This window comes from Oryza glaberrima, chromosome 5, assembly GCF_000147395.1.
Source record: "Oryza glaberrima chromosome 5, OglaRS2, whole genome shotgun sequence".
Classification (NCBI taxonomy): domain Eukaryota; kingdom Viridiplantae; phylum Streptophyta; class Magnoliopsida; order Poales; family Poaceae; genus Oryza; species Oryza glaberrima.
Window position 1 is genome coordinate 2,369,873 of NC_068330.1, and position 20,987 is coordinate 2,390,859.

At 42.2% G+C, this 20,987-nt stretch overlaps 3 protein-coding genes across 4 annotated transcripts; 1 reads left to right on the plus strand and 2 right to left on the minus strand.

Annotated features, from left to right (window-relative positions):
* The first annotated feature begins 297 nt into the window (after positions 1-297).
* LOC127772931 (uncharacterized) lies at positions 298-1,964 on the plus strand. Its single transcript, XM_052298926.1, has 2 exons — positions 298-698; positions 1,671-1,964. The coding sequence occupies exons 1-2, from the start codon at positions 313-315 to the stop codon at positions 1,759-1,761; spliced, it is 477 nt and encodes a 158-aa protein (XP_052154886.1). The 5' UTR covers positions 298-312; the 3' UTR covers positions 1,762-1,964.
* A 2,165-nt stretch (positions 1,965-4,129) lies between these two features.
* Positions 4,130-12,842, minus strand: LOC127775087 (coiled-coil domain-containing protein SCD2-like). 2 transcript variants are annotated; one of them, XM_052301397.1, is made up of 17 exons: positions 12,244-12,841; positions 11,808-11,977; positions 10,079-10,142; positions 9,735-9,776; positions 9,607-9,660; positions 9,468-9,517; positions 9,356-9,383; positions 9,091-9,168; positions 8,890-8,997; positions 8,742-8,802; positions 8,066-8,179; positions 6,689-6,816; positions 5,938-5,995; positions 5,297-5,335; positions 5,164-5,204; positions 4,925-5,051; positions 4,130-4,747 (listed from the first exon to the last, which is right to left on the minus strand). In XM_052301397.1, exons 1-17 carry the CDS (start codon positions 12,673-12,675, stop codon positions 4,626-4,628), a joined length of 1,716 nt encoding a protein of 571 aa, XP_052157357.1. In that variant the 5' UTR covers positions 12,676-12,841; the 3' UTR covers positions 4,130-4,625. The 2 variants fall into 2 exon arrangements, 1 of the variants encoding a protein (XP_052157357.1); XR_008017865.1 differs by lacking the exon at positions 4,130-4,747 and having other exon boundaries at positions 4,949-5,051; positions 5,922-5,995; positions 12,244-12,842.
* Positions 12,843-14,474: 1,632 nt separating this feature from the next.
* On the minus strand, positions 14,475-20,601 carry LOC127773762 (sodium/hydrogen exchanger 1-like). Its single transcript, XM_052299936.1, has 15 exons — positions 20,473-20,601; positions 19,908-20,121; positions 19,689-19,807; positions 18,738-18,835; positions 18,193-18,252; positions 18,019-18,065; positions 17,742-17,936; positions 17,570-17,616; positions 17,411-17,477; positions 16,818-16,918; positions 16,612-16,713; positions 15,843-15,981; positions 15,678-15,740; positions 15,487-15,570; positions 14,475-15,106 (listed from the first exon to the last, which is right to left on the minus strand). Exons 2-15 carry the CDS (start codon positions 20,079-20,081, stop codon positions 14,768-14,770), a joined length of 1,635 nt encoding a protein of 544 aa, XP_052155896.1. The 5' UTR covers positions 20,082-20,121; positions 20,473-20,601; the 3' UTR covers positions 14,475-14,767.
* Positions 20,602-20,987: the final 386 nt, after the last annotated feature.

Genomic DNA, 20,987 nt, shown 5'->3' on the forward strand with positions numbered 1-20,987 from the left:
TGACATGTGGGTCCGACGGGTTATTATTTTTCCCGGATCGAATTGCCACGTAAGAGCCACGTCAATGCCACGTCAGATAAAGACCAAGTCAAATTAGCCACGTAGGCATCACGTCAGCCAAAACCACCCTCAAAACCGCCGAGGGACATAATCTGCACCGGTTTTGATAGTTGAGGGACACGTTGTGTCTGGTTTTTCGGTTAAGGGACGAAAATCGGATTCGTTGACAAGTTAAGGGACCTCATATGAACTTATTCCAATTGGATGGCTACATCCTACATTGGTAGCGACCCAATCTGGCCTAAGAGATAGATGGGCCTGAAATGCGCCGATGGTCAGGCCTGCCACATCACCACTTCACTGGGCCCTAATACTCCTTTTCTAGGGCCCATCTCAGGATACCGAGTTGCTACCCCCCGACCCGGCGGCCAGATCGCGAGCTGGGAAGAGGCGGCGGCGGCGGCGGCGGCGGCGATGAGCGCGGGGGTGGGCGGGCTGCGGCAGCTGCTAGCGGCGGCGGTGACGACGGGGGTGGCGGAGGCGCGGGCGGCGATCTTCGGGCACGCGCTGAACCCGACGGGGAAGCGCGCGGCGACGAAGCTGCTGCGGAAGAAGATGGTCGGCGAGCAGCTCGCGCAGTGGTACCCCTACGACATCAAGCGCGACGACCCGCTCGTCATGGCGCGCGAGGAGAAGGCGTAAGTGCTCCCCATCCCTCCACTTGAGCTGTACTAGCTTGCACGCTGCCTGGTTGTGCCCACCATGTGTTCGTTCATTTGCTGGGTTACGCCCAGGACGTGTTTGTTGATATGCCTAGGTGACGAACTATAAGAGAGTATCCAGGATTTCTGCTCTGTTGGGGGGCAGTTTCTGTGTCATGTGCTCGCCTACTGTTTGTTGATATGCGTGAGAGTGGTGACTTCTGTTGGATCATGCTTGAGAGGTGCTTGCCGATGTGCATCACCAACACGGCTTTTGTGGCTCGATACATCCTGTGTTACTCATCCGTGTGGCCATGGTAGATTTACCGGTTGTCTGTTGTGTTGAGTACCATGGCATTTTACCGATTTCCACTTGCTAGGTGCATAGTCCTTTGGTAGGGAATTCCTGATGGTGGTATGATTAGGTGAGGTTGTGGATCCGTTGGGTTTGAAATGAGTAGTATTATCACTGCACTCACCATTGTCACCGTTGTTCTTGGCGCACTGTGAATATTATTGGTTGGTTTTGATAATTTGATGGCTGCGTAGCTTCGTTCTTAGTCTTGAGGGAACAAGTTCAAGCCTTGGTTTCTGTTTACAGTGGATTCATCAGTCACCAATTGTAGTGAATTGAACTTCCACATCCATGATATAACCGCCGAAGGTTGAGTTCATCTTGCCCAACTTTGACCCCAAATTCTCTTGAATATTGTGTTGTTATAATCTGATAGAAATGATTGATATAATCTTTACCACTTGAGTTATGCTGTACAGTATGTATGTGGATTACATTTAGTTGATTATCATTGTATTTACTGTTTTTAAATGTACGGCTAAAGTACAGAAGGTGTTCCTGCTATTCTTGTCAATTTGATTTTATTGCCATTTCCCCCTTGATGCCTTCTGCTTTTTAACTCTTAAGCATGTAGCATGGAATTTTGTAATTAACATCACATCTCTCTTTTGTAGGCGTTTGTCAAAGCTGGAAATGCTTAAGCGTCGCGGGAAGGGTCCTCCAAAGAAGGGCCAGGGAAGGCGTGCGGTCAAGAGAAGCAAATAGTTGCCATAATCTGCATACATCTGTTCCTGGCGTTCATCCTGTTTGGGCGCTGAAATATTTCGTTGTTGTCAGCAATGTACTCTTTCTAGTAGGTCAAAAAAGATCCATTTCACCACTGATCTGGCAATGAAATTTGCTTTCCTTCATCATAAAACCGATGTATTTGTGCTACCGGCATGAATGCAAGACAAATTTTTATCGATTGTTCTGCTGCCATAAATTTAGCTTTGGCTCAAAAGATTGCATTTGAGTATACACTTGGTAACCTTAGTTCTGTCCTCTCTTTCTTCTCATATACAGAATTCGTAGTTTGGTATTGAAATGCTACAATATGTTCAAACTTTCCTTTTTCTTGCATGCAAAGCTCGATTTTGGCAGTACAATGAAGGCTCAATTTTGCCAGTACAAAAGAAAGTATGAACATGGTTGGTTCTCTATTCAGCTAAAAAGAAAAGGAAAAATTATCATAAATCTGCAATCTGATCTGATCTCATCTGATCAACAAATTGCGTTTCTTACATTTGGACTCATTCACATCCTATGAACTAATCCTATCACTACAGTCATTCACAGGACACGCAACGCCAATTAAAGCTCCTCAATCGCCGGCGACCCTGTCCGGTTCAGGCGACACGTCCGCCGTCACCGGCGGCGGCGCCGGCCTGACCCTCCTCCGCGTGGCGAGCACGGTCATGCCGCCGGCGAGGCGGACCATGTAGGTGCGGTCGTTGCGGATGGTGACCGTGCCGCCGCCCACCCACGCGCCGTTCCGGAGCACCTCCACCGCCGTCCCCGGCGGCAGCAGCGGCGGCAGCGGCGTCTCCTTCTTCTTCTTCTTCGCCTTCTTGCTCCCCGCCGCCGCCGCCGCCGCTGCTCCCCCGCCGCGCGGCTGCTGCGATCCCTTCGTCTTCCACGGCGGCGGGCTCTTCTTCCTCGCCACCATAATCAATGGAGGAGACGAGGGGGCTCGTGGAGTATTTGTAGGCGGCTTTTGCTCGCTCTCGCGGGGTGAATCGGAGTCCGACTCGGATTGTGTTGGACGACACGTTACGTAGCGCTACGCTACGTAGGAACGAACGAACGACGCGGACGCGCGCTCGGTAGATCGATGCTACCGACTCTTGACACGATGTACGTGACGGGCAAAGCCAAGGCCATTAAGCCAGCCGTGCACTGCAACTGGTTGGTACATGTATGCCACGGACGCCATGGCGACGAACTCCGACATTTCTGCAAGTCCGAGCTGTCGCTGCTGTCGTGTACAAGGCACGTAGGTTTTTGCTTCATATTTTACTCTTTATATAGCTGTGTTAGTTCTATAGCTGTTAGGAAGAAGCACATCGAGATAAAAAATCTGTCATTTTTCATGAGCACGTTTACCTAACTGCAAAAATAGTATACAAATTAATATATATTTTCTAAGTATGAAATTATTATTACTCAATTAATCGTATGCTAATGATTTATCTCGTTTTACACATCATTTTAATCCTCTCCAATCCTTTTCTCTCAAACACACTTAATCGCAATCAAAATATATATTTTAGAAGTTGATTTTCATGTTTTTATCATAGTTTACTTTTTAGCATAGTCACTAGGAACAATAAGCGTTACGAACTTATAATTAGGTTTAGGCAAAACGGCTTAGAATCAGAACGAAGCATGAAAAAAAAAAGAAGGAAAAAGTGAGAAGAGGTCTCAAACAAAACTAGGCGCTTCTCCTCTCCGGCTAAATCTCGCCGTGCACGGCGTCGACGCACCGGCCGCCGTCGAACACCGCGGCGTCGCTCCCGTTGCGCGCCAGCGCGGCGGCCGGGAAGCTGAGCACGCACGCGAAGTCGCTCTCGGCGCCGTTCTGCACGGTGGCGACGTCCACCTTGACGACGTACCACCCGGCCGCCCTGTCCCGCGCGAGCGCCGCCGCCACGGCGCGCGCGCGGCGGCCGGGCGGCACGCGCTGCGTCCCCGCCCACGCCGCCGCACGGGCGTCGCCGGCGCCGGTGCCGCGCGCCGTGATCCCGGGGAGCGCCGCGGCGTCGCCGAGCCGCTGCCCGGCGTACGACGGCGCCGCCCGGAGCGCCGTGCACCGCCACGTGTAGAGCCCGCCCGGGTTGTCGAACCGGAGCGTCGCCGAGAGGTTGTACGCCACGGCGGGCGCCGCGGCGTCGAAGGCGAGGAGGCGGAGCTCGGCGGAGGCGACGACGGGGACGACGTGGTGCGGCCGGAGGAGCAGCCGCGGCAGCAGCGACGGCGCGAGGACGAGCACCGCCAGGAGCACGGCCAGCGGCGCGAGGCACGCGGCGGTGGCGGCCGCGGCCGCCGCCACGCACTGCCGTCGCCGTGCGCTCGCCGGCGGCGCGGGTGGCTGATCGGTGGACATGGCGTACACCCAAGGGGAGTGGATTGCAAATTTGCAATTTGCAATTTGCAAAGCTGCAAATGTGCTAATGAGCAAGCAATGCAGGATAGTGGGGCTTTGCTTTGCTCTCCTCTTCTCCTTGAAAGAGTCTAACTTTTTTGTTTTTTCTTCTCCTTGAAAGAATAGAAGCACCATTGCAAAAGCAAAAGGAGAGGAACCAACCAGTGCACTGCACACATCTTGTTGCAGCAGACCATGTAATTTGACAACGCAGCATACTGATGATTCCATGATTAATCCAGCACTTTTGCTTTAACAGAATAATAAATTAACATACCAGAAAATTAAAAAGGAGAGATTCCAGGAGAGAGAATTTAGTTTTGGTTCCGATCAAAACTTTTACATGAATGAATATATATGACAAGTGCGCAAAAACAATGAGACTCTAGGACCAGCGAACAAAAACAAAATTGGCACTAGGCCTCGTTCCGTTATTATGTTTCTGCTAAATTTCTGATCCGGTTGGGCTCCCGTGATTGCTAAAGTCATCGTCGAGAGATCTCCTCGTCGATTCCCACAGCTGAGACTCGATTCCCAGCTTCCTCAGCTCAGTAAGTCCTCTCTCAACTTGTTTACATAATTTTGCAAACAAGAAAAGCATCAGATAAAGTAAGCAATTTAGCCGGTAAATTTTGTACAAGACAGTCAAAACGAGAAGTATATGATTTCAAACTTTGAACGAATAGTGCAAAGGATGGCAGACTTTGAGACAAGAGTTTCATCATTGTTCAGAGAGGAGATTACCTTCTATGATATCGATCGTAGAAACTGGATGATTGCCTTGTTCTATCCAAAACTGTAGCCGCTCATCAGCTATATCTTCTTCTATGTCATGACTTTTGGCCCGTCTCCAGAAGTAGGTTAACCATGACTGCCATATGTATTCATGAGTTCTTGTACATACCAGTTCTGACCGAAAACGAATTTTTGTGCAACATCACATCGATTCCAGGAGAAAACAAAATGCCAGAGTGGTTTTTCACCTGCTTGAAGCGTACGTCGTCTTGCTCTTCCTCGCTTAATTCTAGGACCAATGACAGCATATGTAATTAGAAAGTGAAATTGTTATTCCCGAGCTATGGATGTAAAAAGGAATATTAGTGAAGTAGAACTAACCTAATGACTCTGGAGGGTTCTGGCCTTCAGAAGATGGACCTGCAGTAATTGGAAACTTAAGTCATAGTAGTAAAACTACACGTCACGCATTGCTGCAGGCCATTGATGTGCGTAATAAAGTTGCAATATTCAGACTGGAAGTTGTATTCATCTAATAGAATCAGGTCAACATAGCGACATAGTAATTTTTTTGAAGTCTCAGTGAATTGTGCAGGGATGATTCTAGAAAGCAGTTCTAATCACAATAAACTGCAATTCTTCAGCACATTAAATATTATCTAATATTTTGTTGTCAAGTTATTTCATATGCAACATCTGAATAAATGAGCTATCTTGTAAATACGGTTTTGTTCATGGTATCACAATCAGTCAGTGTATCACTTCTCATCAGGAACGAGGGAATTGGTATAACCAGCTCTCAAAATCCCAAGCTATGCTATGTGTTAAACATCAAATTGTCGGTACCCTCACAGTGAGGCTCGCATACATTCCCCATGTACTGAATATTAAGAAAAAAAAAATATTTTATGAGTTTATCTTGATAGAGAGAGAAATATTTTGAGATAAGAGACCTGGGAACCTCATAAAACAAAAATATTATAAGAAAAGAATAAGAAATGAGTACATTTTGGAGAAGCCACCTGAGAGAGGTCTGACGCGTCGATGTTCTGATAAAGCAAGCATGACTGCGTCCTCTACCTTCAAAGGGGATATTAAATTATTGAGACCGAAACCCAAATAAAAATAATAATTCTCTACCATTCCGTGGGAATATGTAAATGAAAATTCGTTGACACATATATTGCATCTGATATATACAACACAATGATAAAGCTAGTCAATCTAATACTTCCTCTGTTTCATAATGTAAGACTTTCTAACATTGCCCACATTCATATAGATGTTAATGAATCTAGACATATATGTGTGTCTAGATTCACTAACATTTATATGAACATGGGCAATGCTAGAAAGTCTTACATTATGAAACGGAGGGAGTAGTAGTAATAGTCTAGTAGCACTCTTAAGTTTCATACATCACTTTGCATTTCACTAATTACACAAAAAAGTGATGCATGAATAGTGAATTAGCAGTCTTTGTATCACCTGATGAGACTGAAACCAAATCAAAATATTTTGAACTAACTTCATCAACACTAAAACTGACTTTAAAAAAAATGAGAGAATTGACAGAAGATAACTTTCACATTCTAGGAAAAATTCATTGCAAATTTATGAACAGAAAGAAAATGAAAGATGAACAAAATATTCAAGTACACGGTTTTATTTCTGGACCATGTATCTCACCAAACTTGTCATGTGGTATCACATGGACTTTGAAAGAAAGGTATAAACTAGATGAATATCAAAATAATAAGTAGCAAGAAAAACCTTGAGTGAAGATAATTCACGTAGTCCTCTCTCAACTAAAAGCATGCTCTCAATATTTCCATCTCCACTCATATCATTCACGTGACTTGCGTCAGACATTTTGCTTTTGGTCTCCATGTCAGCATGATCTGCGTTATAAACAAACAATTCTGTAGAGCAGATATGTACAGATATGTAGTGATTGAAATGATGAATTTATATGAGCTATGTACACTTCAAAAGAATGATGCTTCATCTGGTAACATGGTCATGAAAAATGGAGATAAATAAAAGATCAACCCTCTTGATGAGAACTTTAGTGCCTAAAGCAAAAGATGGAGCAAGTTACTCTGCATGTTCAGGGGACAAAAGTCCTTGGAATCATTCAGTAGTTGCATGGTGCAGAATTAAAAGTGGCAATCATCCAATATTAACCACAAATTAAATATCAGAAAATGGACAGCGAACTTTGAACAACTCAAGTACATTCTGTAGATTAATTTAAACTCTTACTAGCTATTTGACCTACTTAAGTTTTTTTTTTCCTGGAACATGGCAGAGATCTGCACGTCATTTCATTACGAGAGAAGAAAAGCTAAAATAGCCAGGTACAGCGACCTTACATGACCATGCACAACCAAAACAACGGCCTCACAGTAGCGTATCTAGAATTATTTTAGAGCACGAGCAAACTTCACTATAGCTAGTATTTACTACAGAAATTCTATTTCATTTTTTTCTTAATTACATGGAATTTTAGTGGATTAACCACCGACGAGCCCGGGCAGCTGCCTGGGGTCACCAGGCAGTAGATCTGCCCCTGCGGCCTCATGCGACCTTACATGACCAGAACATCAACCAAGCACAACCAAAGAAACAACTAAAAGACGCCTCACACAAGCAAAACAACAACTAGACAATGCCAAACATGACCTTTAACCGACCAACACAATGCCTAGAAACAAACAAACAACTCCGACCAGCCATAACCAGATATGAGATTCAGATCCCACCAGAAAAGGCCTCACAACCACGACCGTTGGCTCCCACGGAGGCGGTATCAATAGCTGCTTCAAATAACATCGGATCCCACCCATCCGCCATGCAAGCCTTGATCATTGAATTCATCTACCAATTAAGGTGGACCTACTGAAGTTAAAGAATTGCTTCATTCTATTATGGCCTTTGGCACTAAGTCTTGGCATTTTATCTGAGAAAATCAAACATAAGTTTTTTTCTCGATCTAAGCTATGAGGTATCCTGATCGGTGATAATTTGGGTCTCGATTCCATGTCCATAAGATAGCCAATGGTTATAATCAAAGCACTTGTAGAGTAACTGAACATGAGATACTTGAATCAACATCTTCACAAAAGAGTTTTTGATAAGGAACCTGACCTGACAATGCTCCATCTCTAGCTTTTTGCCCAATTGACAGGACAACTTCAAGTGAAAGTGGTGCAAATGATGACCAGTATTCTTGTTTTTCTTCAGCAATATCACAATGTATACCTGATAAAAAAAAACTCAATTTAGCTAGCCATAGAAAACATGTAAACAACAAATTTATTTTTGAAACAATTGACTGGCTGAAAAGGAAAACAGTCTGAAAGATACTAATTCCTCAACACCCTGACATTAATCTGTAGCAAAAAAAATAATAAAACAGAAAAAGATATGAAGCTTCATAGAAAATCATAGTATCCAAGTAATGAACACACTGCTACACAAATATACTTACTCAATTTAGTTATTTGAAAAAGCATATAGAAGTAGCAAGGCAGCAATCACAATATTTTAAAGGTAAAATATGCAAAGCATTATCCAATCTTTTGCATGTGTATTTAAAGGACAGAACAGGCAAGGGCAATAATGCATATCTTGATTCTTTCAGTCTTAAAGTTTACATCTGTTTAAAATTTTACGAATTTACTTTTACTTCCTATTTTTACTTTTGCATCGTACTTGTAGAATCTCTACATAGTACATACATTTGAGACCTAGTTAGAATTTACAACAGAAGGAATACCACCACTCTGTAAATAAGTATTAATAGTGTGAAGTATCTCAATACCAAGTCTAACACACAGTTTCCAGTAGCGAGCAAGCCAACATCTCTTTAGCACCACCTCCTCCTAAAAAGGATTTTCATAAACAGATTTAATGATATATCCATTTGCTACGAAATGTCAAAGTATAAATAGTGAGGCAAACATATTCACCATCTCTTCTTGAGAAAGGACCATTCTATTGGTTGCTCCGTGAAGAGATCTCACGATTGATCCCGTACTTTTTAGACGCTGAGATACGGATGATACAGAATTGGCAACCTACCCGACAGCATAAATAAAAGTTAGGTTTGCAAAATACAACTCTGGGAAAATCGTTCAGCAATAAGTAACCATATTTGGTGAAAGCTCTACCTTTGCTTCTGACCGAAGGGCTGCAATTTCATCACAGCTAGCGCTGTTAGACCTTCTTGAAGCACTTCTCAATGAAGCCTAAGAGCACAACAGATCTTCGGAAAGAGTTAGTAAACAGAAATTTGTTCACCCAAAAGCACATAAAGTCATAAACTCAACATTATTGTGCAGAAATATTCATAAAAATGAAGCTCTAATAAAAAAATCTTTCAATTTAAATTGTTCCATCAAATTTGAACATATGGATTTTGGTGCAGAAACCTACCTTTCTTTGTTGTAGCGCTGCATCCTTTCTGGGAGTCAAGATGGGAACATAGTTTAAGATAAGAAGCAATGCATGTATAACAAGAAGATGCGTGTTTTGTTAAATTATACACCTGCTAATCAGATTGGCCTCTGGCTCTATAGCATCAGCAATAACAGCAGCCTGAAATGTGGACATCAGAGATGTTGACACAATACATCAAACAATGCATTGAAGATGCATAGCTGAGGGGTATCTGTGTATGGACATACCATGTGCATGGACTTAGCATCTCCTTCCTCACTCCTTTCTTCTGCAAGGTTAAACTGGAAGATGCATGTTTGAGTGTTTCTAACAAATTAAAGCAGAAATTAAATCCAAAATCGTGATTTCATCTCACTTTTTCGTACATGCCCTCGGTTTCCACTTGGAGTGAGTTAATCTGCAAAGGAGGCATCAAAGAATCACACTAGTGTTGCATATAAGAAAGGTTAATCTTAAAGTGGAGAAAGATAGCTGTTTTGGACTTTTGGCAGATGGATCCAAAAGTCCATACAAACAGTCATACCACATTTCGCTGGAACAAGAATCAAGGACTAAACATAGATGAGAGCAAACTCATATTTTAGGACAAACTCAAGTAGTATATAGGATATTCTGCATTTCCTATCATTAATATTTCTTATCCTCCTGTGTTTTCGAAAAAAAAAATTCTTAGAAAATGCTGTTTATGACAGGAATCACCTCATCATGAAGAGAAGAAGATGTGCGCCGCGCTCTTAGAGAGCTTCCAAGATCAACTGATCTCCTAAGGATGATTTAGCCTATATTACTTATTAGTGATCATAAAAAATAATATTCAAAAGAGAACAAAAACTCAATTAGGTGCTTGCTGTCAATTAACAACACAAAGAGACTTCCGGAAGGAGATACGACAAAAGGCATTATTTGTTACACCATCCCAAAATATAAGCATTTTTTTTGAGAGGGTACAACTCAGGACACACACGAACACATACCACACTCACACCACTACACACGCGTGCACGTCCCTAACACATGGTAGGAAAGAGATTTGAGGTACTAAGTCCTCAATGCACGGGAAACATGCAGTACCACTGAACGCGCAAGCGTGTGTGTACCCTACTACCTAGGTGGAACCAACTGAAGTTGATCCCAGGAAATGTGGAAAAATAAGCATTTCTAGCTCCAAAAGTCGCTATATTTTGGGATGGAGGTAGTAGTAGCTTATTTGCCGGATTGCTGTCATGGATTATTGCTCCACGGCTCTAAAAATACGGCTTCTCAACAAAAAAAAAACATCTACCGCGTTGCTTAGACCACTTGTTCTAAGCTATCTGTTAAGTTTATTTCTCAAAGTATTTAACTTATCCCTATCATCAAGTAGATAATCTAAGGCAATAATCTGTTTCAAATGCCACATCAACCTAGGTTAGTGCATGCATGAATTTTGTAACAAGCTTTTTGTGTTTTTAGATTAGCTATTTGACTTATTTCTATTCGCGACTTGTTCTGTTTAATTTTCTCCAAAGCAACACATTGGTGCACTTGGATCCACCATTTGTGAAGAAATGCATAAATTTACATAGATGATAGGTAGCGCTTAGGGTAAATCCCAAATGCAATACATATAAAGCAACACTCGTGGATGTGTTATCCATTCCGAAGCTCATGATAATATGGTGCCTACATCAGAAAATTAGCAACAGAACAAATTCATAAAATTTCCATCCAACAACAAAATGATGGCACAAAGCCCATTGCTTTGATCTGCAGCTCAATTTCTCTGCCGAGTAAACTAACACATCTCACTGATATGTGGTATATAAGCTACAGCCTCAAACTAAACTAGCCAGTATTAGCATGCATGCCATTATTATTAATCAGTGGCGGAGCTGTTGGGGGTGCCGGAGGGTGCCAACACACCCCTATCTGAACCCCTCCTCCCTGTTGTTGTATGATTGTACTTACAAGGTCAGGCAGTTAGCAAGTCTAAAAAAAACATTAGCCCATTAGCAAGAAACAAGATCTACAAAATTAGTTAGTGATTTCCCATTTTTTTTCAAAGTAAAATAGAAGATGCCTATTTACATTGAAAGGATTTAGCATTAAGAACTAGTTCCAAACTTCCAATTATATTATTAAAGAGCTAAAATTCAAGTTTTTTTTGTAAAGAACTAGTTTACACATTTATTGTTATTGACAGTGACTATTTGGCCTCCTTTGCTATCGATATTGGTTATTCGGCCTTATGGCTTATCCCTACCCCACACCCCCCAACCCCAAATCCTGGCTTCGCCACTTATAAATCACATGGGACAGGATAAATAACATCCTCTCGAATGCATAGCCATGCTGAATTGAGCAAGGAGAAGCTATATGTATATGGGAACAATTTCAACAATGCAGTATGAAATCTGCCACGTGCAAGACCTGAAACATGTGAGCATACCTTTGCTCCCGTCGATTTATTGCGGGCGACTCTGACCCTGGACCGCTCGTCGCTGGCCGGTTCTGTTGCTTGATCGAAGGTATCATCGGAACTGACTTCCCGGGCGTGTATCGGTTCGTCAACGACGGTGGTCGGCTCACCGGAGCCTGATCCGAAAGGTAACGACCTATCTAAAATGCACAGAATTACACGCCACCACTTAGCGCGCCGAGCACCATGCCCACCATTGGTTGGTGAACACAAGTAACAAATAATCACATCAAACACATCACCCGCATAAACAATGCGAAATGCGTGATGTAAAATCATAAATCAGCCGGCATATTCCATTAATTAGGAGATCGTGAATGAGTATTAGATTATTAGGAAGACGGGATTGACGATTGAATGCCGCTGCCGAGTGATGGAAGTGAAAATGGGGATGGATTGAGGTTACCGATGGGGAAGGGGAGCGGGTGCCGGTGCGCCGCGGGGTGGAGGAGAGCTCGATGGGTGGCCCCGAGAGCTCGTACTCGTCGTCGTCGCTGCCGCTGCCCCCATCCCCACCACCACCCACGCCGCCGCCTCCTCCTCCTACCCCCGCGCCGTCGGTGGACGCCATGACCCGCGCGAGCCGCTGCGCCGCGGCCCTCGCCGCGGTATTATGCGCGCGGCCACGTCGCCCCACGGTGGACGCCGCCCCCGCGCCACCCAGCGACCCCGTCCGCGCGTGGCGGTGCACGGGCGACGCCGTCGGAGATCCACCCGGCGGCGACGTCTGCGCCGATCCACCGCCACCGCCCCCGTAGTAGTGGTACCCGTACCCGCCGCCGCTGCCCCGGCGAGCGTACCCGCCCGCGGGGCTCGCCGGCCGCGACAAGCGATCCATGGGAACACGGCGTCGCGGGTGATCGATCGATCGATCCCCCTCCTCGATTCGTCGCGAGAGGAAGAGAGAGAGAGAGGTGGAGGTGGAGGCGGAGGAATGGGAGGTGGTGGTGGTTTGTGTTTGCGTCCGAAGGCGGAGGCGGAGGCGGAGGCGGGGGGGACGTAACGGTCTCGAGTTTCGAGGGGGGGAGTGATCTCGAGTGGCGTGGGGGTGGATCTTGTGTGGCGCGGGTCGCCTGTGGCTACACCGGTTAGACGTGTACTTCTATACACTTGTGTTCTTTTTCTTACATATAGTGGTAAACAGGGGCGGATCTATAGGGTGGTCCGGTTGAATTATGGACCATAAAAGAAAAATAATCTAACACAGAACTAGTACATGTTAATAAGAGGAAAAAAATTTTAAAGTGAGAAAAATAAGAGATATAAACTCTTTATTAATATAAACTTTTATAGTGAGAAAATTAAGAGATATAAACTCTTTATTATTATATTATGGTACACTTTAAATTATGTGGCCTATTGTATATTATCTTATTATATTTATCTGTGTTTAAAAAAGTTACGTAAGATAGGTCATCCATATCTAAAATCCTGGGTATATCACTTGTGATAGAGTGCTGCATATTCATCCAAAGGGGGAAAAAATAGTGTGGCTATCTCATATCAACTGGAGGAAAAATTTCTAACTGAAATGTACCATGTAATCATTAGTGAACTCAAAACCTAATGATACTATATAGCCATCGACCAAGCTTGTCGATATACTGTAGTGAATTGGGCATTATATGTTTTGTTAATATTTAAAGTAGTGATTCACTGTATTGGAACATTATAACGTATTCATGTAACTATAGTGCATCTATGTGATACTTTAAAGGATCTAGAATTCTAAATCTCTTCAGAATGTACCATGTTACATTCTTGATGTATGTGTTGCTTGTTATACTAGTACGATCAGTGTCAGTCAACCTCGATAATTTTTGACAAAACTTAGTACTGAACTACTTAAACGATAAAATAACACTATAAATTTAAGCATAATCACCTTATTATGACACCGACATTGAATCCACCACTACAGAAAGAGAACAGGAAATAGAAGAGAGTGCCGAGTTCTGTACTAAAGATAAATGATAATGTATTCTTATCCTACAAGTTGTATGGGTCCCAAAGCACTTGAATAGAACTAGAGAGGAAAGTATGTATGGGTAATGCTTGAAACTTGGTGCAAATTGTTTTGGTAGAATCCATGAACCATATATTAACGAAAGGGCATGTAGCCTAGTGGTTACAGTGACCTGAGTAGTAACCTAAGGTCCTGAGTTCAAATCTCCTATGGAGCTCAGATTGGGTTGTTTACGGGGCTAAGTTCCCTATTTCAATGGCCGTATATATCTGGTTGGATATAGAGGCCGGGTAAAAAAAATTCCCTTCTCTAAAAAAAAATGAACCATATATTATGGTACTAACACATTATATTGGACCAAAGACAAACTTGGCACTAGTATAGACATACTTGTAATCTAGCTTAAATATACCTAACTTCCCTTCCTCTCCTAAAGAGAACTGGCCTGGCCATGCCATAACATTATTGGCTTCATTAATCAAATCATACAAAAACAATTTACAACCATTTAGAACGAACGTGTTTGGCATTTGGCATGTCTAAGTCCAGCTATTTCTTCCAAACGCAGGAATAACAAACCATACAAAATTATAAAGCACGAGTACACATGAAATTTGCATAAATGGAATTGCATCAACGGTTGAAACTACAAGAACAAACTTTACCATTCCTTATGAAAACTGTGGCACCTTCATTTAAATTTAACAAAGAGGGAGTACTTTCTACAAATCCAATACAACCAATACAATGCATTTGTTTATCCTCTACAAACAACATGTAAATTTACAGATGAATTATACACTTGGAATAATGGCTTCCAATATGAACCTATACCAGCTTAAATACGTCGTTCTACACAAACTATCTGCACAAGATATGACAACAGTACACAAATGTATCCTGGAACAAAATTGAGTGGTCTCTGAAAATTTACAGAAATGCTTGCACCTTCTGAACCTCAAACTCAGCTATGTTCAGCCTCAGTCACAGTGCCCAGTTGAGATCCATGGATGCTCCGCTCCACTGGCGAACCAGGCACGAAAGGGACGAAGCCTCGGCCCCCGAACATCGGGCGCATGAATCTATCATCAAACTTGCGCCACACGCGATGAATGGAGCGAGTCTGAATGGTGAGAAGAAGCTGAAGGTTGTTCTGAGGGGAGGGCTGGCCTACATCGAAGTCAGACCCCAGCAGGCTTCCAAGAAGTGGGTCTATGATTGACTGGCTTGAGAGATCAGCTGCTATGTCAGGCCTTGGTGGGATGAGGAGATTGAGGAGAGGCTTGGTAAAAAAACCAAAAACCTGAAACAAATATTGATGGTGTATACATTAGCAAAGTGATAATAATTGGACTACTTTCTTTGTACACGATGGAAACGGAAATGTATGATATCACTTCTTTTCTAGATTAAACAGGATCATATACATTGATAATCCCCGTATGGCTGCATTGTTCATGGGTATTTCACTTAATCTGTAAGCGTCATATAAAGAAATGATAAATACTGCATTAGATTTGTTTACGCTCATATAATCACATGTCCCCTATTGACTTGGCTGAACCAAATATAGCACACACAAACAAAAGTGCACAAATCTATCAACAGATTGCTAGAAATACACCTGCTGAGCAGAAAATAACCATCCAAGATAATAACAGAGAGAAAGCATTACATCCTTACCATTGTGCTGAACAGAACAACAATGACTGTGCTGGTGATCATGATAGCATTGATTCGCAATTCAGTATGACCAGATGCGGTGAACTGCAAAGTTTTATGAGAACGTTACACATCAGACTAGGTTTTAGTAAATTAATGTGGTAGTGGTTCCAAATCACTTTCAGAGAGACAGGTTAACCATCAAACATCACCTTGTGATAGGCAAGTGCAATTGATACTGCTCCTCTCATGAGACCTGCCCACCATATGATTACCTAGAGAATAAACCCATCACAGTTAGCTGCTTAGCTCCCTCTGTTTTCAGGAGGGAAAGAAAGTGATACAACTACATAAGAATAAAAAAGGTCAATACTAACTTGCTGCTTGAAGGAGATCTTTGGGCGTGTCTCTTTTTTACTTAGATTGGATAAGAAAGACAAAGGGAATACAAATGCTGCTCTTCCAACCATAACCAAGCCCAATATAGTTGCACTTAAAGCAATTGGTTTTTTAGGACTGCATCATAAGGAAAACTGATATAAATTAGTTATTATGTTCAGAAAAAAAAAAACATGGGCAAGACATGCAACGTAGTTGCTGTTGTGTGAGCCTGTGTTTAACAGTGTGCACCATGCCAAACAACAATTAATAGAATCATAGAAGCTTGAAGATGTTCTTTGCAGACTTCTCCAAACTGAAAAGGAAGGGTTCCGACTTTCTCTCATCAACAACATATCACCTCACATAGAATATACTTTTGTCAGCTGACAGGACCATCAGTCTAAGAAGGAGCTAAGCAAATTACAGCATCCCTAGTGATGGAAAAATTGAACCATAGAGGCAATTGTTCAAGGCATTACCACCGGGGACTTGAACCAGGAGGCAGACAAAAAAGCAAAACTAGTTCTTTTGTTTGAACCAAACCGAAAAAAAGATACTTGCTCGTGGTTTCCAACATATGAAAGGAGCAGGTGCGGTCCTTTGGCAGACAGGAGAGAATGGATGAAAGAACACGATCATTTGTTTTTATTCTGGCCATGGATCCCACCAATGAATAACACGCTACACCAGTGGATGCAAACCAAACCATCGGATAATGAAAATATCAGAAGAAACTTTATGAATTGGTCGTGGACAAAAACACACCTGCTGCTAGCTAATTTCCATTTTTCAATGTCCAGTGCATCCATCCCAACATAGAGAAATAGAAAAATTTCAGCAATGAAAGATAAAGTAGCAAAAGTGTGCCTGTAAAATGAATGAAGAATATCAGGAAGCCATATACATAAATATTTTCATCTAAAAGAAACCACAAGGGTTGCCAGTAAAACTGATTATCAGACAGTACATACTTGGTAGTAATCCTAGAGCTTTCTGTCACATTATGCCAAGTGTAATGTGACATTACTATTCCAGAGAAGAACACAGTGAGAATGCCACTCAGATCTAGCAGCTGAAATATATATATATATGAAAGGGTCAAAAAAAATATCAATATCATGTACTTTGGAAGATGCTGGTGCAAAGTGAGATTAAAGAAATTACAGACTGCCAAAAGAAGTACAAGAGTAAAACATCAACAAATTTACACTTAGTATTACATGGATATAACATGATACTCCCTCCATCGCAAAATATAAGCATTTTTGGATTTCGACACAGTCTTTGATATGCTACTTTGACCAAAAATATCTATATAAAAGTAAAATTTTTAAATAAAGAGAGTTGTATATTATGATAGCTTGTTTAATGATAAATCTAGTAACATCAATTTTACGGGATTGATCTTTTTTTTTTTGCTATTAATAGTCAAAGTTAAAAATATTTGACTTAGCACTAAAAATGCTTATATTTTGGGACGGAGGAAGTAATTGATAAATGTCCGAAATAATTTGACTTAAGAGAGTTGCTTATTTTGAAGTTCTTATAGTTTGTAGGCACTCACCATCGACAGCATATATGAAAGGTACGCCATGAGTATCATGATAGCAACTTCTCTGTCAGTTGAGTGTCTGCATAATATCACAAGCTTGCCACAATGATTTTCATATCTACATAAAAAACAAACTACTCTGTGGCATGACTAAATCACATAGGAGCAGACCTGGCAAAACATAGTTTCTTAATAATATAGGCACTAAGCAACCCAGCCTGCCAAAGTGAGTACCAGTAATTAGTCCAAAAAGGCATGGTCAAATGAATCATCAGAAAGGAAGGTAGTAAATGGAAAAGAAAAGGAAAGATCAGTGGAGGTTGTCAAAAACAAAGAGACTTACAACTACTCCAAGAAGGGTACTGGTGAAGAATAGGTAGAGAAAATTTCCTATGAACGCTAGTAGAACAAGGCTATCAAAATTAGCAATATCAATGTCTTCAATTGCATTAAAGAGCACAACAGATGTAGCATCATTGACAACCCCTTCACCAAAAACCAGACTATAGAGTAGGGGTGTTTCGTCTTGGTTAAGCACCTGCAAGTAACAAAATTACATATTTAATGGTGTGCTGTTTCATTTTACAAGACATTAACAACAGGTCATTAAATGGAAAAACCTGTAAGGTGCAAACAGAATCTGTTGCTGAGAAGATAGCCCCAATTGCTGCATATATGGATTAAACAAAAAGATAAACAGCGAGCAGAATGATGATGTATTCAATGGTACCAAAGTCCAACCAGTCGCTTCAATAATTTTGAAGTGTAGAAAGGCCAAGAATAAAGTATCTAACCAAGATAGTCCCCAAGCTGGAGTGGACCAACATCAAGTTTTTTGAACAATGTCATGGCACCTGATATGTCCATTAGAAAAAAGGAAAATCTTAGCGGCCAGAGCAACATATCAAAGTTTGAGGATGCAAGGTTTGAGACTTTGAACAAATCATGTTTGTACCATTGAGTAATGAATACAATAAGGCAAACAACCGTGCATCTAACATACATACTTTTACATCCAGCTCCACAACTGAAAAAAACTATCCAGCTGGCTTCTTCGTACTGAATTATGGATTTTCATGCATCATGTAGCCACTTCATATAGAAGCGATTGGCTCATTACTGATTCTTTTACTCTCTTAAACCAGCGTTTAATTTATCTTAATCTCAAAGAAATCAGTCACACATACTTGAAAGTTGAAATGACGATATTTGGTTTCAGGTGTTAAACACCAAGATTTTGTATTTTGGTGTAGGTGTTCATATAGTTGGTTATCTTGTGATCATTAATATGGAACCAAAATAAGATGATGTAAGCTGAGCAAAGAATTCAGCAACTTACCTAGAGAGATTATCACAAAGGATATCAATGTCCCCACAGCACCAAATAAAATAATTGTCATAAAATTGCGGAAGAATTGTTTTTTCTTTACTTGAAACCTGATGATTATAAACAAAGATGCATTTCAGTTAAAAGCTTCACTTATATAAAATGTAAGTAACTTCAGGCTATCACTTTGATGTTAGGGTCAAATGTTTTAGCGAGAACTGAAAATACATGTATTTCTGCACAAAAATATAATGCTGGAGCTTATAATGTTATTAGCTAATCCAAAGAAATACACAGGAAATTCATATTAATCAATTCAGTTACTGCAGGAATGCATGCAATTTTCCTAGGTTCGAAACAGGGCAGAGTAAGGATGCTGATTCTCTATAAAGACTATATATATACTTGCACAGTCAAGCTTACTCACGTTCAGTAAGAATGTAAGAATGATTAGACATACTTGGATCCAATCATCACCAAGTCCTCTAATTGTAAAAGGGCTTCATGTACTACTGTGATACAATCCTTTTTAAGTCTGTATTTCGGGGGGAAATAATTGTTTGGGACAGACGTGATAGTTTAATTCATTTTTCAGTATAATTTCATGGGAATGGGTGGGCAGTTGACTATTTTATACATCCAGCTCAATAAGTGTACCTTAGCATTCACAAATCACGTAGGTTTTGAGGAAGTCTTAGAAACATGGGTTTGATACATCCAGAGGAATCTAAGTAATATTTTATACAGAATGGCAATAATAATATCATCATATGCATACTTCAGAAATACATGAATTTCTCAAGTGAGTCCTATTGCGGTGCATTTTGCTCTCAAGATTAAATTAGCCAAAACCAAATTAAACTAAGACAAGGCACCTTCTTTTCTTGTACAGAAGAACAACAAAATAAATTCCGCTTTGGTTGGGAGCTCACTAGAAGAGCTATAGGTACACAGAAAGCTCACCCAGCATTAAAGATGATCGGTGGAAGCAAATAAATGAAGAAGAGGTCCTCACTGAACACAAGAATGTGCGAGTTCTTCCCACCACTGACGAGCAGAATCACACCTCCAGTGATCAGCCCCTGCAAGCGCCAACCCACAGAACAAAACTCAAAACCACTCCCCTGTAAGGCAAAACCACAAACACCTGGGGTGCAAGGCCAGAGAGCCCTCTCATCTCACCATGACAAGCGCGGTGATGGATTCATTGACCCACCGGTTCCCTTCCAGCAGGTGCCCGATCACAATGCAGCTGCACAGCAGCGCCACGAAGATGTTGATCGCGACGATCGAGTCGTAGTCCGACACCGACAGCCCGCCGGATTTGAGAACGAGAGCTCCCAAATCCAGCCCCATCTCGACCGCCGCCACCTCAGTGGATCCTCCTCAGCTCACCCTGGCAGAATGGAAACGAACAATTCTCAATGTTAAAAATTGGATCATTTGCTCGGTGCAAGCAAGCAGATCGATCTCCATGATTGCCTGAACACTGTAGCCGTCAACAAATTCAGAGAAACCGCAAAGCAACAGCAAATCACTCCCGGCTTAATCATTCCACAACCCAAATCAACAAACCAGTGACCAGTAGGATGAAAGATGATCCGAGCTACATATTCTCACTGAATTCCTCAATTCCGACTCCAAATCCAAATCCGACCCAAGAAGCCACCATGCCGCCACCTCTCCTCTCAAGAAAAGGATGTGCACAAAATAAAAGTAAAAACAAAATTCGAAATTCCGCACGCACCTGCAGATTCAAGCGAGATGGCCACCCTGATCTGAAGCAGGAGAGAGGATGGAACCAACAAAAAAAAATCTGGATTCAGAGAGAGAGACGTGAGAAGAAGTAGAGGAGGAGGTGGTGGACTGGTGGTCGTGTCCATCTGGCCATGAGGCCGTGAGAAACGGAGGGGAATTAATTAACGAAAATCGCGCCGCCTGTCAAACGGTCAAACGGGCCCCACCAGGCAGAGGCAGGGAGGAGACCCATGTGGATGACGGGTGGGGCCCTGAACCGGGTTGGCCCCGCCTGTCAGTGGCTGTGGCTGGGTTGCCGTCCTGTGGTTTTGGTTTTGGTTTAACCTGGGGGGTGTGAGGCCGACGTGGCACGGGGTGTGTGTGGGGCCCACCTGGGGATGGAGACCAATATTTTTTTTTAAGATAATGGAATGGATGGAGACCAATATGGGGTATTGGGAAGCAATGATGGCGAATGGATGGGTGATTAGAGCAAGGATAATAATAGAGTCCACTTTCTACTAT

What these genes read in the sequence shown, in the direction of transcription:
- LOC127772931 (XM_052298926.1), top strand. Translation starts at nt 313, where the DNA reads ATGGGCCTGAAATGCGCCGATGGTCAGGCCTGCCACATCACCACTTCA. An exon ending in ATGGCGCGCGAGGAGAAGGC is followed by an intron (nt 699 to 1,670) that starts GTAAGTGCTCCC and finishes TCTCTTTTGTAG; the next exon opens with GCGTTTGTCAAAGCTGGAAA.
- LOC127775087 (XM_052301397.1), bottom strand. Translation starts at nt 12,675, where the DNA reads ATGGATCGCTTGTCGCGGCCGGCGAGCCCCGCGGGCGGGTACGCTCGC. An exon ending in CAGCGCTACAACAAAGAAAG is followed by an intron (nt 9,169 to 9,355) that starts GTAGGTTTCTGC and finishes TTGTGCTCTTAG; the next exon opens with GCTTCATTGAGAAGTGCTTC. An exon ending in CCCTTCGGTCAGAAGCAAAG is followed by an intron (nt 8,998 to 9,090) that starts GTAGAGCTTTCA and finishes GCTGTCGGGTAG; the next exon opens with GTTGCCAATTCTGTATCATC.
- LOC127773762 (XM_052299936.1), bottom strand. Translation starts at nt 20,081, where the DNA reads ATGGGGCTGGATTTGGGAGCTCTCGTTCTCAAATCCGGCGGGCTGTCG. An exon ending in ATTCTGTTTGCACCTTACAG is followed by an intron (nt 17,937 to 18,018) that starts GTTTTTCCATTT and finishes TGTTACTTGCAG; the next exon opens with GTGCTTAACCAAGACGAAAC. An exon ending in AAGAAACTATGTTTTGCCAG is followed by an intron (nt 17,478 to 17,569) that starts GTCTGCTCCTAT and finishes GATATTATGCAG; the next exon opens with ACACTCAACTGACAGAGAAG.